The 21,781-nt window shown below is 31.4% G+C and overlaps 1 protein-coding gene across 3 annotated transcripts in view; it reads left to right on the top strand.

Annotated features, from left to right (window-relative positions):
- PKHD1L1 (PKHD1 like 1) overlaps positions 1–21,781 on the top strand; it is a 168,776-nt gene that overhangs the window by 36,717 nt on the left and 110,278 nt on the right. For 2 of the 3 annotated variants that reach the window (XM_074266920.1, XM_074266936.1), the window contains exons 16-26: positions 363–498; positions 3,963–4,106; positions 4,784–4,941; positions 6,194–6,307; positions 9,449–9,598; positions 11,115–11,242; positions 13,247–13,410; positions 14,979–15,151; positions 16,371–16,518; positions 18,117–18,271; positions 21,384–21,506. In XM_074266920.1, the coding sequence (XP_074123021.1) occupies positions 363–498; positions 3,963–4,106; positions 4,784–4,941; positions 6,194–6,307; positions 9,449–9,598; positions 11,115–11,242; positions 13,247–13,410; positions 14,979–15,151; positions 16,371–16,518; positions 18,117–18,271; positions 21,384–21,506 (1,593 nt within the window). The remainder of the gene's footprint in view (positions 1–362; positions 499–3,962; positions 4,107–4,783; positions 4,942–6,193; positions 6,308–9,448; positions 9,599–11,114; positions 11,243–13,246; positions 13,411–14,978; positions 15,152–16,370; positions 16,519–18,116; positions 18,272–21,383; positions 21,507–21,781) is intronic. The other variant, XM_074266929.1, reaches the window with a different exon arrangement.

Raw genomic sequence — 21,781 nt, 5'->3', positions numbered from 1 at the left:
AAAATTCTAAGTAACTCTCTAAAAACTACAAGTTATACAAAAGAGGAGCCAAACTGCCCCAGTACATTAAGTTAATCTATCTATCTATCTATCTATCTATCTATCTATCTATCTATCTATCTACCTATACACATACATATCTTTATATTACATATGTATATATAAATTTAGACATACAAATTCATAATTTACCTATAAGTACTTTGAAGTTAAAAATCAATAACTTGAAAGGAAAAATGTACAAGTTTTTAAAATTTAAATGGTATGTTAGTATTTATAGTAGAGTATAGAACTGTACACCTCATTTTTTATATTACTAAAAGTGGACTTGTTTATATTTAAGGATTTTTTTTAAATGATAGGTCATAACTTTGGAAAACTGGAAAACAACTAACCCAAAAAATGAAATTCAGAAGATCACAGTATCCAGTCCATGTATGAAATCTAATGCATGTTCATTTTACCAATATAGCTTAATCTACAACAAGGAAAAAACAGGTGAATTATTTTAACTAAAAAAAATATATATATGTATATATGTATATATTTGGAATCATGTATGGATGTTTGAAAGAAAAAGTTATTTAAATCATATGCCAAGACAATACAATGTCTGAGAATGTACTAATAAACAAAGTAGTAAAAGTGAAGCTAAGAACATCATGACTTTCAGTAGGCTCAGGAAATAATTTAAATTATGTCACATAGATAACTATTTCATCAAAGCTATCTATTTTCAGGTTAGCATTACTGTCTGCACATATATTTATGTATATATGCATATACTTATACAATATATGTTTGTAAGTATATATAAAAATACATTTGGTAAGAAGGAAGAAATTTACTGTATAAACCATAGGGCTAATTAATAGGTCACCCAGATTCTATGATGGGGATTGGAGATGCTTTGAGGATCCCAGCCTGAAGTGATGCCTGGCTAAGGTCTCAGTTTTCCTGCCATGATGCTTTCTCTTTTGCCCTTCTTGATCTTATATTAAATCCTTATCCTCATCTCTCTCAAAAGGAATGTGGAATCTCATCTTTACTCATTCATAAACCCATTCCCTCTTTCCCAAAGATGGTGGGATACATATATAGAAGATATGGGCTAATACAGGGTAAGAGCTTCTGGGCTTTATCATTAACCCTGAAATTGCACTCTTAGGAACTCTGTTCTTTTCCATAAATCCTGCAATTGAAATTTTCTCCAAAAATTCTTGAGCTTCTTGTTGGGCTATCTTCTATTTATTTTTGTATCCATAGCATTTATCACAGTGTTTGGCTCATTGCAAAGGATTAAAAAATGTTTTTTCATAATTTATTCATTATTGGATCTGTAATTTTATTGGTATGATTACTTGTTTCACTGATACAAATCATAACCCTTCTATAATTTAAACTTCAGCAGTCTTCAAGAGTTTTGGTTGTGGCCCTCTTTGTGATAAAGTCTCTCTAATTTAATAAGACTGGTCTTCAGGCCTGCTACCAGGCCCATTATAAAAGCTTTTATATCTTGGTAAAACATATCAGAGCATTCTGTTGACATAGTCTTCAAAAAGCCAGGATTATAATTATGTCATGATGATACATCATAGAAGGATATTCCAGGATGGTTGGATATTCTGTTCCAATTTGGTTCTTAAATTTGTTATTGGACAATGTAGCTAATGGATCTATAGAAATATTTAGAGACAGAAATCAATAAATATCATTTCTGCATTTATAGATCCTTCATATTAAAATGTAAATGCCTTAAATGGTTTATTTAATTAAATTTGTTTAATCAATAAATATTGCTTGGATGCCTATTATATGTTTAGAACGAAGTTAGCTACTATGAATATTGAAAAGCAGTAAATAACTCAGTAACTTTTCAATACATCTAAGAAGATAGATTGCTTCAGGGAAGAATTCTGATGGAAAGAACCACTAAAGCAACTGGAAAGTAACTGGGAGGAAAATTGGATTTAGAGTGACATATTACACTAAATAGCCTGATTTGTTAATAATGGGTATATGACTTAAAAATATGGTATCAATTAGAGTTGCCCCAAAATGGAATAGAGTATTTCAGGTGATACCAGGCTTCTCCTTTACCTTCAAGCAAAGGTTGGACAATCATTTGTTCAGCATATTTTAGTGGAGATTCTTTTCATGAATAGCTTATTCTAGAGGGCTTCTGAGGTCACTCCAAACACCCTGATTCTGTGAAAAATTTTTACACTAACAAAATCATTGCAGTTGGTATAAGAAAGAAAAGTATTGAATAATGAAAAATCTTTGCATCATCTATTTCTGATAAATGTCTGAAATCCATAACATATAGGGAACTAACATAAATATATAAGATCAAGAGACATACTCCAATAAATAAGTGTTCAAAGAACAAGTAATTATCAAATGAAGGAGCAATGATATGAAAGAGTGTTACCAGTTATTAATAAAATAATTTAATCTATTCTGAGGTTTTAATATACTCAACTTGGCAAAGATCACAAAAACTGGAAATAATGCTAGAGGGGCTTTGCTAAAACTATAAATTGATCTAATCATTTTGGAAAGCAATTTAAAATCATGCTTTAAAAATTGCGATTAAAATTTCCAAGGCCTTTGATTGAGAGATCCCATTGTTAGATATATATTTCAAAGAAGTCAAAGATAATACATCTAATATACAACAAAAAATAATAAGAACAGGAAAACAGTAGGGTCTCCCAAGGTTATACATACATCACAAAACATTCTTTATATTAATAAAAATACAAAATATCAAATACTCATCAATGCATTTGCACTGAATAAATGTTTGATGAAAATAAGTAAATATTCATATAATGGAGATATTTTGACTATGAATCAAGAACCATAGGAAAACATTTGTGAGGTGATAAAAATAGAACCAGTAAGATGACATAAACAAAAAATGAATGAATAAAAAGTATTTATTGCTTCCTGTTTTTGGAATGCTATGTTAAGTATTGGGAGCATATATATAAGAGTGAAAGTTCTTACATAATATAAACAAGGAAGTTCTAATGGAGGGATGACTCTATATGGAAGTGATGGTCACATAAGGATGTTTTATTCAAGAAAGTCACAAAGAAAATAAGGAGAACAAAAAGGCAGTCCGTTGACATGTTTTTTCTGGAAATATGCAAGGCAGTGATGATCCAATTATAATTTTCAGAGGGAAAGAAAGGTGTCTATGTGAGGGAGAGGGTAGTAGGAGTAAGTATGGGAATAGGGGAGAGAATGAATTTTTTAGCAGAACAGAAAATAACCAGAGTGAAGAGGATGCTTGGTCCCAGGTAGTGCAGTTGAGTAGTTTAATTTGTCTGAGGCATAGTTTTTAATAGTCTTAATTGGAAGATGAAGCAACAACAATAAGAACCAGAAGGAAAATTCTATTTTAAAGATAAGGGCACATGTTCTCAGGGAGTGCTTTGATTCACATTAACTACTACAGTATAACTGGGAAAGAACCATAAAAGAAAACTTCAATTATGATCACTAAGTTTGATCTCAGAAAATAGATGGGATAATTCACTTCCTGCCTTTGTTTGCAAGGGGAACTACAGGTTTGAAATATTGCATACTCTGCTGATATGTTCATTTTTTTGTTGAATTATATTGTTTTCCTCATTTTATTTTTTATCCTTTTTAAAGATAAAGGTATATCTAGATAGGAGAGGGAAGAAGAATAGACTTAGGAATGAAATGAATAAAAATTTAGCAAAAAATAAATTTGGAAAAAGAAAACAGTAGGCTCCCATAAGGCTTTTAACAATTTCATTAAAGAGACCAAAACAACATTCAGAAAACAATTACAGATCATACTTTTGAGGAGATGATAAATTGTATGGTAGAGACTACTTATATTTGAAGACAGATAAAGATCTATGAGCTACAGTAGTTGAGGAATATTCAACTTAAATACCCTTTTATACCTCTTTCTCTAGTTTTACTACCTGCTGATGCTTCAGATACTGCAATGGAATTAGCTTTAAATTCTCTGTTGTCTATACAGCCTGATGTAGTTCATGTGGTAAGAATAGAAGGCAACCAAAGTTATGTTTATACTGTAACCTTTAAATCAGCTAGAGGTGAGTATGGAGACTATTTTGGCCCTATTCTAAGTTCTTGTTATAAAGTTCTGAATTTATGTAATGTTTAGACCTGGTAATAGCTATAGAAACATGGAATAAAATAATATGATCCATAACCTGGTAGAGAAAAAATTCTGTTCACCTTTTCAAGGAAATAATCCATCATTTTGTTTTTGTTTTTTCTGTAAGCAATTTGTATTTTAATGATTTCCAAGAAATTTATAACAACATAAACCAATAAGAATGAGAGGAATTCCAAAAGTGTGTAACATAGTATGGAATTCTAACTTGTAGTCAAGTGATAATTTGACTTTGCCAACTAATATGGATGACCAGTTTGTGAACTATTTGTTGTTTTTTTTAAATAATGTTATTTAATATTGTTAAATTTTGTTATTTGTTTAATGATCCTTTTAAGACCTAGAAGCAAAAAAAATCCTAACTGATCTCTTCATGTTTTACATTCTTTTCATTATATTTTTCTTAAAATATAATTCTAATGATTATTTTCTTTTGTTGTATCTCAGAATAATAGCAACAATGAATCCTTGCATTTGCACAGTGCTTTGAAGTTTACAATATATATTTTTTCTTATCCTTTTGTGTGTTATGATCTATCATGTAACTTCCAATATAAAAAACAATTATTTTAAGCATTCAGCATTTTCTTACAGGTGATTTTGATTTGATCACTTATGAGGTACTTGAAGGAAGTAGCATCACAGTGGAGATTGCTGAACAAACCAAAGGAATACCCAGTTTGGATACTTTCACATTAACTTGGGATGGTATTTCTTCTAAACCTCTCACCGCCTGGTCATCAGAAAATGAGGTTTGTTGTAGAAACTTGAGATGTAAAATATTGTTAGTTGTGTCAGTAGAAACTGACCTTGACCTGTAATTTGCTGCTTTAATTATCTTAGGATCATGAAAATCATAGCTTTTACTGATCATTAAAGATCATCCTGTTCAAGTCCATCATTTTGAAAATGAAAAAATTGAGGATCAGAGAATTGAAGAACTTCTGTTCTTGAACTGCTCTTTGGTACACAAAATTGTTCCTTATTCATAATTCATTTCGACATCATTCTGGTTAATTTTCATCTTAAGTTTATTTAATAGAAAATCTTTTTAGTTTTAATTTATATTGCTGAAAATCTCATTTGGAAGTCAATTATAAATAATGTGAAATATATTTTCTCATTTGAGTCCATGTCAAAGGTATTTATGCCCAATCAAACCCATTTAACCCAGAACATAACTGGGTTAAAAGAGCCATCAAAAAGACCTAAGGGAAAGACAAACAGGGACAGTTAAGAAATATGAGATCCCTTTGAGCTAGTTGCTCAACATTCCTGAGTCAGAAACTTCCTATATATGAGTGGAATTTAATAATTTTTTGATTATTTTGATTATTCTATAATGTTTTAGAAAGTTATACATGATTTATGGTTTTATAGTATTATCTATATAAATATAAAGTGTGTCAGACACTTTTTTGAATGTATAGTGACTTCTTGAAATATCCCTGGAAGTTATTTTTAATAAATCCTGGCTTTGAGTTTGTTGTGTTCTCTATTTCTCCTAAAAAGTGATTGCCGATTATTTTCTTGGATTTAGTTGAGAGAGTTTGTTGGGTTTAGACTGATGAGACTTTAGTCCCATGAATTTATTTTCAAAATATTTATGCCTTTTCTCAAAGAGAAAGCATGAATCAAACTCTTTAATTTCTACAGTGACACCTGTTTTAAATAAAAAGAATAATCATTTTGACTAGAGAATCATATATGACAGTTTAATTTTCTGGTTAACTAAGGATAACTGCTTTTTATGACTATGATGAAAACATAAACACATCAAAAATATTATTTGGCTGTGAAGTCTAGAAAACTCCCACAAGGGAGATGTTTCCCCAGGAATGTTCCATTTAGCCTTTTTCTTAAGTATTTCCAGTAAAATAATTTTGTGAATTTTTTTCAGTTGACAATTAGGAAAAAAGTCAGTATTTACCTAATGATTGCATTTACAACCAACCCTAATCTGTTTTTTTTTTTTCTTTTTGGCATATTCTAAAACTAATTTAGGTTCAAGCAGCAATGGAAGAAATGGTTAGTGCCAAATGTCCAAAAGAAATTTCCCACCTTAAGGAAGGTTTTGCTGTGAAGTACTTCAAAGATTATGAAACTGACTTCAGCATGGTAGGAAATTCTTTATGAATTCTGAGACAAACAAGTTACATAGAATTCATATGTGCAATTTGATGATTTGTTGGTAGTTTATTTTATTTTTATTTCTTTGTATTTGTCTTAGCAATCATTTCTGGGCTGAGAAAAATTTTGCTTTGCAAGTTCAAAATTCTTGGATTCATTCCAATGTATTTTGACCTTGGAATTCATTACATATAACTGTTAAAAATTATTGGCCAACAGGAAACCATTTAGATGGACAAAGTGTTCACAGTACTTTCAACAGGAAATTGTTTGATATCTTCATAAGCTTCCAAGGATCTATTTTCTTTTTTTTTTTTAATGTTAAAATGTTCTTTTTATATTTGAGTAACCCTGAAAGTAATGATCCCCATTTTTATAAAGGGAGAGAGGATAAAAAAGACATGTGCAATTGTAATTACATAAAGTAAATATTGCAACCCCACTTTTAAATTTTGTAACCTTATTGTAGCACACATTTTATTTTTATATTTAATCTATTACTGAAAAGTTCAGGCCTCAGGTTATTGCTAACTATTCCAGGTTTTGAGTTGCCACCACTGCTCCATGTTTGTCAGTCTCTGAACCAGGTCCCTAACAAGAAGAAAACTATAGAAATTTCTTTATAATTAACATAGTTACAGTATGGAAGAGACCTAAGAAAGTAGTTAATCCAACCTTTTCATTTATAAATCAGGAAATTGAGGCTCAGGAAGTTGTGATGTGTCTAAGATCATAGAGTGATGGTAAACTTCAAGACAGAATGTGAATGGAAGCCCTCTGAGTTAGTCCTCTATCTAATTTGCTAAAATTTTTGATATTCTTCATGATAGAATACAAAATTCTTAGTTATTTAAAAAATTATTATGAAGTACTACAAGGCAATATAGCTTTAGGATATGAATTGTCTACAGTTATTAGTTATAGTTTAATTCTGCTTTCCCATGATCTATTGACTTAATAGCTAATAGGTAATACTTTTAAAGTTTAAAAAACACTTTACATGCATTTTGTCATTTGATTTTTTTTAGCATCTCTGTGAAGTTGGTGCTGTCATTTTGCCTACTTTGTAAATGAGAAAACAGAAATTAGCTGGCCCAGGGTTACACAGCTCTTATCTGTTAGAGGCAAGATTAAAATTTTGTCTTTCGTATCCCAGCTTTCCTCTAATTCTGTCCTTTGGCACCAAACAGAATAAGTTCATTTCTTTACCTGCATAATAGCTATACAAATACTTGAGGATAACAAACATGAGCTCCTTAAATCTTTTCCTCTTCCTACTAAACAGCCTTAGATCCTTTAACCAATCTTCAATTATTATAACCTCAGGGCACTACTTGATTTTGACTGTTCTCTTTTGAATACTTTTTTTCTAACTTAATAATGTCCTTACTAAAATGTGGAAGCCAGAAATGAAAATAATATTTTTGAAATGGCCTGTTCAAGGCAAATTGCAGTAGAGCTATCAATTCCCATCTTCCAAACAGTCTACTTCTTTTAATGTTGTAAAGATTGGAATTTTTGTTGTTGTTAAGTAATTTCAGTTGTGATTGACTTTTAGTGAACCACATTTGGGCTTTTCTTGGCAAAGATATTGGAGTGGTTTATCAATTCCTTCTCCAGCTCATTTTACAGATAAGAAAAGCATAAAGGATAAATAATTTGCCCAGGGTCTTCCCTGATTCCAGACTTGGTGTACTACCTAGCATTAGCTGCCTTGGTTTCCATTTCACACTGTGTCACATTGTTTTTGTACTTTACTAAAATTTTAGATCGCAGTGTCATAGCTTTAGTGCTAGAAGAGACTTTAGAGATTATTGAGTTCAACTCCTTTCATTTTACATAGGAAAAAGAGAAGGCCAAAAGAGATTAAACTATTTTCTCAAGATCATAGAACTTCTAAAAAAGCAGAGGTAGGATTTGAATACATTTCTTATAATTCCAAATACCACATCCTCTCTAGTGTTCCATGAGATCATTTCCATATGAACCACTGTCTAGATTTTTGTAAATTTATTAAGTTGATTTAAAAAAAAAACCCACAATTATAAGGCTTTACATTTATCTCTATTAAATTTTATCTTTTTTAGGTTTAGCTTAGTCTAGCCTGTTAAGATTTTTTTGATTCCTAACTGCCATACAATGTATTTCCCCTTCATTCCTAAGAATTAAGATCTGAAAATCTGTCAGTTATGCCCTCTATACCTTCATCCACATTATTAATATAAATTCCAAACAATATAGGTCCAAGGACATGCCACTTGAGACTTCTCCAAGTTGATAGAGAATCATTATCAACCATTGCCTTCCAAAACAAAACAAAAGTTTTGAAAGTGTACCTCATATATATTCTTTTATAAAAATACCTGTTTTCAGAAGAGGAGTGAAATGTTTAAAAGGAAGTTTTTCAGTGTTTATCTTTATTTAGTACAGGAGCGATATAAGCTCATGAATTCTTGCTATATTATCATGACTGTGCTAGGTACTGTATGGAGGTTTAAAAAAAATGTGTTAGGCTATCAGTTATCAAAAACCCCATAGTCTCATTGGGGAAAAATAATACACATAGTCCAAATTGTGTATATAAAGGCTCTATGTCAAATCAAGTAAATAAGCATTTATTAAGTGCCTGTTATGTGTCAGGCACCATGCTATATGCCAGAGAAACAAAAAGAGGCAAAAAATCCCTCGTCTCAAGAAACTCACAATTAGACTGGAGAGGCAATATAGAAACAACTATGTGCAAAAAAAAAAAGATATTGACTAGATAAATTGAGGATATTCTAAGAAGGAAGGTACCTACAGTAAGAGAAACTAAGAAAGAATCCTAGAAGTTGGAACTTTAACTGATGATTGAAGGAAGCCCAAAGGAAAAGATAAGTAAGAATAGAATTCTAGATATGAAGAACAGTCATTTGAATTCCAATACAAAGTACCAAAATGAATGATATAAACAATGATAATTTTAAGATATTATAGAAGAGAAGAGACAAATGTAGTTTGGAATAATTTAAGTAATTTATCAGAGAATAGATAGTATTTGAACTAGACCTGAAAACACATTGGCTTTCATATCATGTGGCAGTCATGTTTATATTTATGTTTAAATTATAATTCCATTTTTTTCCACAGAAGCACATTAATCGAGGTCAAATGACATCTGAAACTGAAGCTTACTGTGGTCGTTACTCTCTGAAAAATCCAGCTACTCTTTTTGATTCAGCAGATGTTAAGCCAAATGGAATGCTTTATGGAAATATCTCATTATTTCCTTACAATCAGGTTAGTTTTGAGAAAATCACACTCCAATTGTATGAGGGAAACCACAATAAAAGTGAAAATTCTTGATAGTTTGATAATAGGAAAATAATTTTCTGACTTCATATCATTTGAGCAATTGCTGTATTTAACATTACATGTTTATGATTTCTAGGTATTATAATTATTAAAAAGGAATAAAATAAAACCAAAATAACTATCTGAAAATTTATATTGTTCTCAGTAAGTCATTAGTTATCAGAAAAGAACATGAAGGACATATGGAATAAAAAAAATTTTATAATCTTTTGTCCCCCACTGTTAATTAAAAAGAGATATGCCTAGTATTAAGGATTCATATTTTTGTTCATTCATAACAACAAATATTAAGTAGCTCTCCTAATATATATTGTTGCCTTGGGAAAGATACAAATATAAGAAGGATTCAGATTACTGAACAAGAATAAAAGAAAATCCTAGGCACAGAAGAATATTTTAATGAATATTATCATGAAATAAGAACTTTAAAACCCACTTTTATAAGAAACAGCTTTGTTGCATAACTTTTGACCTAACAATATCACTACTAGGCATACATTCCAAAAAAATTAAAAAAAAAAAAAAAGGAAAAGCATCTGTATATAGAAAAATATTTATGACAACTCTTTTCTCAGGGCAAAGAATTGGAAATTTATCTGACGCCCTTTAATTGTGGAACGGCTGAGTAAATTGAATCTGATTATGATGAAATATTATCATTCTGTAAGAAATGATGAGCAGGATACTCTCAGAAAAAACAGGAAAGTCCTTCATGAGTTCAAGCAAAGTGAAATGTACTATGTACAAAGAAATAGCATTGCTGTGGGATGATCAGCTGTGAATGATTTTGCTACTATTCTGAAGGATTTTTTGATGAAAAAGCTATCCATATCCAGAGAAAGAACTGATTGTGCTTGAATACAGACTGAAGCATACTTTGGTTTTTTTACTTTATTTTTTTTGGGGGGGACAGGGATCTGTGTGTTTTTTTTGTTATGGAAATATTTTGTATAACTTCACACATGTGCCTTTTCATTATGGAGGGAGATAGCCCTTTTGTTCTTAAAGATGCAATGTTATACTCTAATTATGTCCCCAGTGTGAAAGTACGCACTGGATTTTTCTGAAGAATTTCCAAATGTTGAAAATGATATGATGTCATCACATTATGTAATATCATTATATTATATTATATTATATCAAAATTTCTAATGATTATCTCCATGTGCACAAATTGGAGCAAATTTATATGCAAACTAATTACTTAAAATATGCTCTTACATTAAACTAAATCACTAAAATGTCTAGTGATTTTTGAAATATTTTTGAATAATTCAATAAAAATTGCCCAAAATTTTCACATAACTCTCAGTGAATTTAGGAAATCTCCTATTGTGCCAAGTATCAAATGCTTCAGAAAACATTATAAAATAATCAGGACACATAATTTGATTTTATTGAGATTTTTATAACTTTTAATTTCTTTTCTGTTTTGGCATAGTTTTGTCTTGCCTACAAAGGATTCCTGATGAATAATATTGGCCTAAAATTTCAGTACGAAGACAGTAAAAGCAAGGCAACTAAAAATACTTTTATGCAGTTCTCCTTTCCCTTTATTCAAGGGAACAGGTAAGCACATTCTGCTTGGACATACATACTGCACAACTATATCAAATTCTTATGAAATTTTGTCATACACCAGATTTTCTATATGCTTAATTCTTCAATCAAGAATCTAGTGTCTGTGCAGATGCTTCTTTACATATTCATGAAAGTTCTGTTAAAAACAAATATGAAGATAATGAAAATAAATAAATATTAGTTTAGTATCACTAATACAAATGAATCTGAAAAGAACCTTAATGTTATGATAAACAAAGAATCCAAATTAGGTGACTAAAGAAGTTGCTTTGTTTCCTAATTCAAAGGGAAAAATTACTCCCAGAGCATCATTTTTTTTTTAAAAATTAAACATTCAAACTGATTTCACATTGGCAAGAGATAGAGAATATAACACATGAATTTTGGAAATAGATAAAGGGACATATGTATAAAGTAAATGCTAGAAATTATACAAGTTGCAAGTAAGAAATGAAGAAGAGACATATAGATAAGCAATGCTTTTGGAACTACTAATCTAGCTCCATTCATTTCTACAACTCAGGATTCTATTTAATCGTGGTTAATATATTTTATAATAGTTTTTAATTATCTTTAAAAGCATATTTTATTATTGTTGAATCATATATGATATGCTGGTTTTCATACTGTAATCATGCATTTGTGTGCTCATGATAAAACAAATTACTTTCTAAAATAAAATTTTTCTTTTAATGTATTATTTTTCTCCCAAGTTGCAAGATCTACTAACATCATTATTTTAAACATGATTTCTAGTTTAGTAACATCTTTTGCCCATTTTAAGAAATTATTATATTTTTTTCCTTGAGCTAAATGATTGATATAGGAAAAAGCATACATACACACACACACACACACACACACACACACACACACACATAATGTTAATTGAAAAAAAAAAACAGGTAAGGAAAGAGTATATCATTATTGATGTCATTATAATAATGCTATATTATCATATTTTAATTGCATTATATTTATATAGAGTAAGAGCTCAATAAAAGGAAATTTGATAGAATTTATGAGTGAAGACTATATGAATCAGTTTAGTTTGGCTACCCATTAAGATAATTGGCTTATGATATCAATGATATTTGTATACTTTTTTGTTGTATAAAATATTAAGACTTCTGATACACCCTCTATATGTGTAAATTGTGCATGCACATGTGTATATGTGTCTATACATAAATATATTTTATACACTTGCTTTTGGTTTGGAGTTTTAATTTCATTTATGTAGAGAATCTTCCTCTCCCAATAAAGACTGGTACCTTTTCTGCAACTTATAATCTTAAAGAGTTGCTTTGGGTACTAAGAATTTAGTTTGCTGTGATGAACAGAGTTGGCCTTGGAAATGGAAAAACCCGGTGTAGGTCCTGCCTCTGACACATTAGCTCTATGTCACATTGGCAAATCATTTAACTTTCTGGTTTTCCAAGCAATTCTGTAATTGAGTTATAATGGAATTATTTATTCCCATAATGTGTATATGTATTATATGTGTGTATGCACATGTACATATGACAGCATATGTATATGTATATATGAAGACTGTTGTCCTTAATCAAGCCTAAAATATTATTGGTGTAGGAAACTCTTGATATGAAAACTCTCTCTACCAGTGCAGATCAGCAATATGTCTATAATTTAAAGTCTTAGAGAGTTACTTGAAATACTGAGAAGTTAATTGACTTGTCACACAGTATATATCAGAAGCTAGATTTGAAATTTGGACTTTAATCTAATGATAATCTGCTATTTACTATGTTACACTGTTCCCCACTATAATATTTCTTCCAAAATAAAAGAATTATGCTTTTCTTTGCCTCTTTACAGCATGAGAATTCAATACAGTCAAATGAACATTTAGGTGGAAGGAAAAAAGCAAATATTTTACTGGTATTTGATCCTCCTTGAGAGATTACCATCTTTGTTGATGTACTGTTGGTTCATTCTGATGGCACTAATTTTATATGGAATTCATTTCAGCTGGACATATACTTGCATAGATCTCCTCTACCTCATACAAGAAAAATATTCTGGAAAAAACTTCTTCCTTCAAAGGATCAGTTTGCAAAAAGCATCTGAAGTACAGTCTTTCTATGTGGATGTTGTATACATTGGACAGACAGCAACAATCTCAAATACAGATGGTATTTTGTCTGATTTTCTCTTTGTAGTGTTGTATTGAGCCAAAAAATACTTTTTAAATATTCACAAGGTCAGTGGTATTATAATTACATTCTAGAGTCATTGATAGAATTTTGTTCATTTTAGGATTCAGAAAATTGCTGCTGGTATCAGGAATTCAGCTTACAATAATGTGAGATGATAGAGTAGAGAAGATAGGATGACAGAGAAATCAGTAGGCTTGGAATCAGGAATTACTAAGTCCAAATCCATTCTCAAACATTTATTAGATCTGTGACCCTGAACAAGTCACATGATCTCAGCCTCAGTTTTCTCTTCTATAAAGAGAGAATAAAAATTATGCCTCCTTTAGGATGTCATAAGGTTCAAATGAAATAGTGTGTATAACTTGTTTTACATACCTTAAAGCATTATCTAAATGTTAGCCTTTTTTCTAAGGAGATCAATGTGACATTATGAATAGAGAGTTTGCCTCAAATTCAGGAAGACCTGAATACAAGTTCTACTTCTCACGCACAGGAGTTGTAGGACTCTGGGCATCACTTAGCCTCAGAAAGCTCTAATCAACTCTCTAAGACTATATGTTGCAGAAAAAATACTAACCTGCCTTGGTGGAAGGAGTTTTCTCTCCTGAGAGATCCCTATACCTGTGAAATCATAGGTCCAGTCCTTGTCCATATTATTTCCAGAAAACATCCATTTAAAAAGATAAAAATTTATGTTTTTATTATTAACATACAATAGTTATATATCTATTCTTCTGCTTATGCATAAATATGGCTTGAATTCTTCTATTTCTCTAATTGTTTCATACGTGGAGGAATCGATTCTCAAAGTGCACCTATGTGAGTTGAAATTTTCATCTTGGTCATTTGTCATACTGAACTATGTGACAAATGACTGAACTGAAAATTTCAACTCAGGTCATTACTAATGCTTTTGTTCACCTTTAAGAAGATGCAGCTTCTTCAAAGTATTCATTGACATATCTGTTAAACATTTACACAAAATTGAGTATTTTTCACAGGAGTTACAAAAGGAGTTAGTACACAAATGATACTGCTCTCAATCAAATTTTTCATTACTCTTCTTTGAATAATCTTTAGAATTAGTTGACAAGCTCTATAAGAAAATCCCTTTCATTATATTAACTACATTGATCCTTATAAGCTTCTATCTTTACACCAATCCCCCTTTTTTGTCAGATAGCATATATTCACAAAAACAACTGATAACAATGAAGATGTGTCATTTGTAATGATCAAATGGAGATAAATCAACCCATCCCCATGGAGATAGAAGTGATTGCACCAGGCTCTTTCTAAATTTGTTCTAAACCTCTGAGTTAACTACTAATAGGCATAAGAGATTTTACCCCTAGTACTTTGATCTGTCCTTTTACAGTAAAAATTGTTTGAATTTAAGTCTTTTAGGCTACTTGTCTGAAGTTTATTTTCCAGATTTTTACTTTAAGCAATTCAATTTATGATCTGTGCATGCATTTGATGATTTAGATTTTAAAGATATTTAGAATGTCATGATTCCTATTTTATTAATTTGTATTTTTTAGTAGTACCAAAGAGAAGACTTCCAGCATTGGCCAATAGAGGAATATTTCTAAAGCACTTTGAAGTGAAGCAGACTAAAATAATTGGATCATCTGCAACTAGCCAGTACACTGTGACAATGACTTCATGTAATTGTAGTTACCGAATACCTTTACTGGCTATAGGATTTGCACAGGTACATCTCCAAGTATATAATTTTTACTATTTATAAATAATTAACCAATAGTTTGATGACTGGGTTATGTTGTTGTTACTTTTTTTTTTTTTTTTTGCCTATGTATCTCCAGCACTTAGGACAGTTTCTTGCATATATGTTAGTAGATCTGACTGACCTGCCCTGTACTTTCCTGCCTTTTATGCTTTTGCTCTTACTCTTATGTCAAGTCTGAGTGAGAGTTGGTAGTGGGACAGGGAAACTAAGAGAAATCAAGACACAGAGGAAGGGTAAGCTACTAGAGAAGATAGAGTGAATATTTGAAATCTGAATAATAAAGTGTGGTGTTCACATTAGTTGGGGGCCAGTAACAGACAGAAGCATACAGGTGGAGTATTATTCTATCATTTAGGAAGATTTTATTCTTAGATAACTAGACTAGGAAAAAGAATATAGGCAGAGTCAATGATTATAGTTGAGTTCTATGATCTGGATTTAAAAGTGAATAGTTGCAGAATGGAATCTTGACAAGGAGCCTGGGAGAAACACCTCAGAGTTTGACAGAGACAAGTAAGTTTTCAAAAAAAGTACATCTTCTTTTATTCAATATGATGTGCACAATTAGGACTAATAGATGTATCTTGTTCCCTTGATTGAAGTAGGTTTCAAGAGATGCCCATGGTTAGTGATTAAACCTTAAGCAGGACACTAGGTTCTCTTGGAAGTCCTTGTAATTCCAAAAATAGGTACTCATAAATAAATCTTACCCTTGATTCAAACTCAAATCCCACCCACTCATCAACTTGTCCCTGACCTCCAGTCCACAATGACTTCTGGTATCTTTGTTTTGTTGCTTATTTTTAATATGAATGTATACTCTAACTTAAATCACACTAAATCAATTTAAGCTATTTGGCAGTAATACTATTCATGTTGTATTTCTTTGCAGTCCACAAAATATCTTACATATAGTAGTTGCTCAATAAATATATGCCAATTGATTGTGGGGCCCAAATTAATGAGGTTTTGATGAAGCAACTGATTGCTATGTAGATGATTGGATTTGTTTTGGTCTGGTTATTTTGATTTTTTTAAGATGAGATTTTCCTGAACATTTTGAATATTCCTGAACTTTAAACTTGTCCTTAATATTGTAATTGTACCATGGCAGATTGGAATGAAAATATGTTAGCATTATCAAAATTAATCATTATTATAAATATTCACTTTGGAATCTCAGGTTATCACTAATATCACAGAGAATGAATCAGTATACAGAGGGATGAGCTGGCCTGGAGAATCACAGATTCGTATCCAAAGAATTCAAGCAGCATCTCCACCAATATATGGCAGTTTTGACATTCAAGCTTATGGCCATGTACTTAAAGGTATAAAAAAAGTTTGGGTACTGATTGGTATTTTAGCAAAATATTAGTCTTGATAACTTTAAATTTATAGTCGCAAAGGAACACATATCACATATATACATATGGGTGTGTGCATTACATAGAGGAATGTGTATGTGTATGCAACTTATTATGCATTGGATAAAATCATGGGACTGGAATCAAGAAAACTTGAGTTCACATTCAGTCTCAGACACTTAGTAGATGTGTGATCTTAGGCAAATCACCTAACCCATGTTTGCCTCAAATATAAAAGGGGATAATGATAGCACCTAACTCATAAATATTGTGAGGATCAATTGAAATATTTCTATATATGGTTACATGGGTGTACATACCCATGAATGCACATATATATGTACACACAGATATATATCCACACCCAAATATATGTACACACATACACATACATATACACATGCACACACATACATATATACACCCATGCACATAAAATATATGTATTTATACATTTATGTATACATGTATTATGTACACACACAGAGTGGCCAGATCAAGCCAAACATGTTTTGAAAATTCCCTTAAGAATTATAGTAAGAAACAAAATCTAACAACAACATTTAGGGCTTAAATTTTAATGAAACATTTTATAAAACAGAAGTTTTCATGTTAAGACATCAATTGCCCTTTCCCTTCATTCCCTCTTCATTTATCTCATAATATTTGTTATAATTGCTTATGATACTTATTTGTTATCAATAAAACTTATTATCTAATGAAAAGTAAATGAGCTGACTCAGATTTAAGTGAAATATTGACCACTTATGTAAAGACTAAAAACACCTGAATTCTGGGGAAAAATGCCCTGTTGGGTTTATTTTTAACATGCCAGAAGAGAGAAAGAGATAGACAGACACAGGCAGAAAAGGAGTATTTATTAAGGATTTACTATGGACCAAATACTATGCTAATTACTGAAAATACAAAATCAAGTAGAAGGTAAGATAGTCCTTGCCCTCAAGAAGTTTACATTCTAAGAAAACAAAACCCCCCAAAATCTGTTGTTTACTAATGTTAGAGGGTTTTTTTTCTTTTTTTTTTCTTTATAAAATTGTCATATATGGAAGGGGTCTAGTGAAGGGAGAGGGGTCCTAGAAGAAATTAAGCAATGTAACCACCAATTATATCAATAAAAGTTTTAAAAGAGTATTAAAAAAAATTTACATTCTATTTGGGGAAGTCAACACATAAAAGGAAATTGAAAGGGGTAAGAGAATATAGGAAGAAATAATGGAATTTTGAGGTGAACTTTGTATAAAGAACATATGACTGAGGTGGATGCTACCTCAAATAGAGGTTTGAGAAAGAAATTCACCAATTGGAAAAGGAGGTCATAAGGGTGGGGTTGTTGCCAGTGAAGGAAAGCAGCTGGGATGGCAGGGGAGAAGAGCGTGGGCTGAGCTAGTTTTGAAGTGAGAATGGTTGGTGTTTCCTCGAGTGGAGGTGGAACTTGGAGAGGACATTTGGACAGATAGTAATTTATAATGCGACTTCACACATGTTGAAAATGTTTTGTGAATTCACAACATCTGTTATTTGCTTTCCTTGTGTATACACAGGTCTATCTGCTGACATTTCAGCTGTGGATTTACAATATGCACTTCAAAGTATTCCAGAAATGGGCCAAGTCTCAGTGATAAGAGAAGGAAACTGTGCTGGGTATTCTTGGAAAATCAAGTGGAGAAGTACATGTGGAAAACAAAATCTTCTGCAGGTTCTGTTTTTTGGATTGATTTCAGGAGTCTTCTAGACCAGATGTCCTATATCAGGCAGGGCAATTGGGATTTTGCAGCTTTTGTTCTATATAGACAGTTGCCCTAGAATATACCAGTTTAAAAAACATTTTTGAAGCACTTACTATTTAGCAGGCACTGTTAAGTCACAGGATACAAAGCCAGAAACAAAACAGTTCTTGCCTTTAAGGAACTCACATTCTATAGATATACAAAATGAATATTAGGCAGAGTATAGGATAGAAAGCAAAAGGACCAGAGAGGAGACAAATAGCTTTTGGAGAATTTTAGGAAGGAAAAAGTAGTAATAACTAAAGGGAGGAAGTCAAGATGATGATGGAACTGAGTCTTCACCATGGAAGTGATTTTTCCAGATCTAAGCCTTCAGGGAACAAAAGGTTAGCAACAAGTGGAGTTCCGGAGGAAGGTCATTCCAAGAATAGAATCAATCTAAACACTCACACAGAAGGAGGAGAGGTAATAATAGATGACATGTATATAGTGTTTTAAAGTTTGTAACGCATTTAATATATGTTATCTCATTTGATCATTATCACAATACTATGAAGTAGATACTGTTACTAGACCATTTTACAAATGAGGAAACTGAGACTGAGAGAAGTTCAGTGAATTTGCCAACATTTCACAGCTAATAAGTGAAGCAGGCATTGAAATCAAGTCTTCATGATTGTCTGGCATTCTATTCACTCTCCTAACTAGTTGCTCCAAAGACATAATATATAGCCATAGTTGGTTGAAATATAAAGGGCAATATGTGAACTAAAGATAAAAATGAAAACTGAAGTTAGATTGTGAATAGCATTGACTAGCAGGCTAAGATGTTTACTTTGTTATTGGTGGTAATGATTTTGTTGTTGTTCTGAACAAAAGAGAGATATAGTTAGACCAACACTTTTTTAAAAAATAATAATAGTTTTTATTTACCAGATATATGCATGGGTAATTTTACAACATTGACAATTGCCAAAACTTTTTTTTCCAATTTTTCCCCTCCTCCCCCCCCCAAGATGGCAAGTCGACCAATACATGTTAAATATGTTAGAGTATAAATTAAATACGATATATGTATATATGACAAAACAGTTGTTTTGCTGAACAAAAAGAATTGGACTTTGAAATAGTGTACATTTAGCCTGTGAAGGAAATCCAAAATGCAGGCGGACAAAATTAGAGGGATTGGAAATTCTATAGTGGTTCATAGTCATCTTCCAAAGTTCTTTCGCTAGGTGTAGCTGGTTCAGTTCATTATTGCTTTATTGGAACTGATTTGGTTCATCTCATTGTTGGAGAGGGCCACATCCATCAGAATTGATCATCATAAAGTATTGTTGTTGAAGTATATAATGGTCTCCTGGTCCTGCTCATTTCACTCAGCATCAGTTCATGTAAATCTCTTCAGGCCTTTCTGAAATCATCCTGTTGTAGACCAACACTTTTGTAGCGTTATTATGAGGGCAGCTAGCTGATACAGTGAATATAGCATTGGAGCTGGATTCAAGAAGACCTGAGTTCAAATCCAACCTCAGACATTCCTAGTTATGTGATCTGGTCAAATCACTTCACCTCAGTTTCTTCAACTATAAAATGAGGATAATAGTCACACATACTTCCCAGGGTTTTTATGAAGACAAAATGAAATAATATTTGAAAAGTATTTTACAAACCTTAAAATGCTTAATCAATGCTGACTACTTTTTGTTGTTAATTATTATTTTGTAAATTGCAAGGAAAGATTGGAAAGGGATGAGGCTAGGGACAAAGAGACAAATCAGTAAGCTAGCAGAATACTCCAGATAAGGGCTAATGATAGATCACCAGACTAGACTAGTGGTCACATAAGTTGAGAAAAGGGAAGAGATCCTGTGAGATAATATTGACAGGACTTTGCAACTGATTAGATTTGAAGAGGGTAGGGAAAGAAAGAGAAAGAAGGAGGAAAGGAGAGGGGGAAGAGATGGGAGGGAGAGGGAGAGAGTCAAAAAATGTTACAATTGAAGGGGATGAAGATATCTGTGTCTTCAATGGAGATGAATATTAGGAAAGGTAGATTTAGAGAGCAAGATGAGTTTATTTGAGGAAATATAGAGTTTGAAGTGCTGGTGGGACATTTCTATAAAGGTATATAATAGAACAATTGTCATTCCTGTTCTGCAATATAGGGTACAAATTATATATGGATTAATATTTGGGAATTATTAATATCGAAATGATCATTACACCCATAGAATCTCATGAGTTCCTCAGAGAAGACAGCAGAAATAAATAAATAAAAGGATGGAATACTGGGAATAGTGACAGACTTGGAAAATATTGCCAAGTAATACATGGATAATGATTCCAGAAGGGTCACTGAGAAGCAATCATATTGATAAAATGAGAATCAAGGGAAGGTCATGTAATGAATTCACAGGAGGAAGAGATGTTGAGCTATGATAGTGCTATAGAGAAGTCAAAGAATGCAAACTGAGAAAAAAAAACACAGTAATTTGCAACTTGTGAGAGTGAATTCAATAGAGTGGAATTAAAAGCCAGATTCTAAGGGGCTAGTAAATGAACACATGGTAAGGATATAAGGACAATGAATATAGGCTATTTTTCCTAGGAGTTTGACTATTAAAGGAGTGACAGGTGGATTGAAATAACTAGAAGAGATTGAATAGTCATATGGACCTTTTTAAGGATGAAGGATAACTGGACATATTTGTGGTCAACAATAAAGGAGCCAATAGATAGAAGGATGTTGAAGATATGAGAGAGAGAAAAATGAAGGCTTAAGTGTTGGAGATAGATAGTTCCTATGCTCAATGAACTTTTATTCATTTATTTTTCCCCAATTACTTGTAAAAGACAATCTCCTACTTTTCCTAGTAGGATAGAATATGCTAATATTATCATATGAAATATGAAATATTATCAAAGAATATTAATTTAATAATGAAAATTATTCCATACTTACTTTCTCTTTTTAATTTGTTCTTACCATGTTTAAATTTAATGATTTAGAAAAAATAAAAATTAAAAAGGAACATTATTATGCAGTCTTTCTTATCAAGTAATTATATATCTAAACAGATTAAAGGTGTCAATATCACTGGAGAAGAGGTTAATGTTACAATTACAAAGATAACTGAAGGAGGCCTATTCAGACAACACATACTAGGAGATCTACTTCGTACAACCCATGAACAGCCACAGGTATTTACAAAGCTGTCTTCTTGTAGTATTTCTCTTCCTTATGAATGGGGGTGAGAGAGAAATTTAAGAGACACTTAAGATATACAATATTATCAAATATATATGCATAAACATATTCAAATATATGTGTACATGTAAATGTACATGTAAATATCTATGAGTACAGATGTATAGATGTATATGTATATATCAATATATCACAATATAGATAACACACACATAATACACATATACTATGTGTTATGGATTAATCCAATAATTATTATGGCATATAG

This window comes from Sminthopsis crassicaudata, chromosome 1 (genome assembly GCF_048593235.1).
Source record: "Sminthopsis crassicaudata isolate SCR6 chromosome 1, ASM4859323v1, whole genome shotgun sequence".
Lineage (NCBI taxonomy): Eukaryota > Metazoa > Chordata > Mammalia > Dasyuromorphia > Dasyuridae > Sminthopsis > Sminthopsis crassicaudata.
The sequence above is the reverse complement of the archived record's forward strand: the minus strand, read 5'-3'. Positions and strand labels throughout refer to the sequence as shown.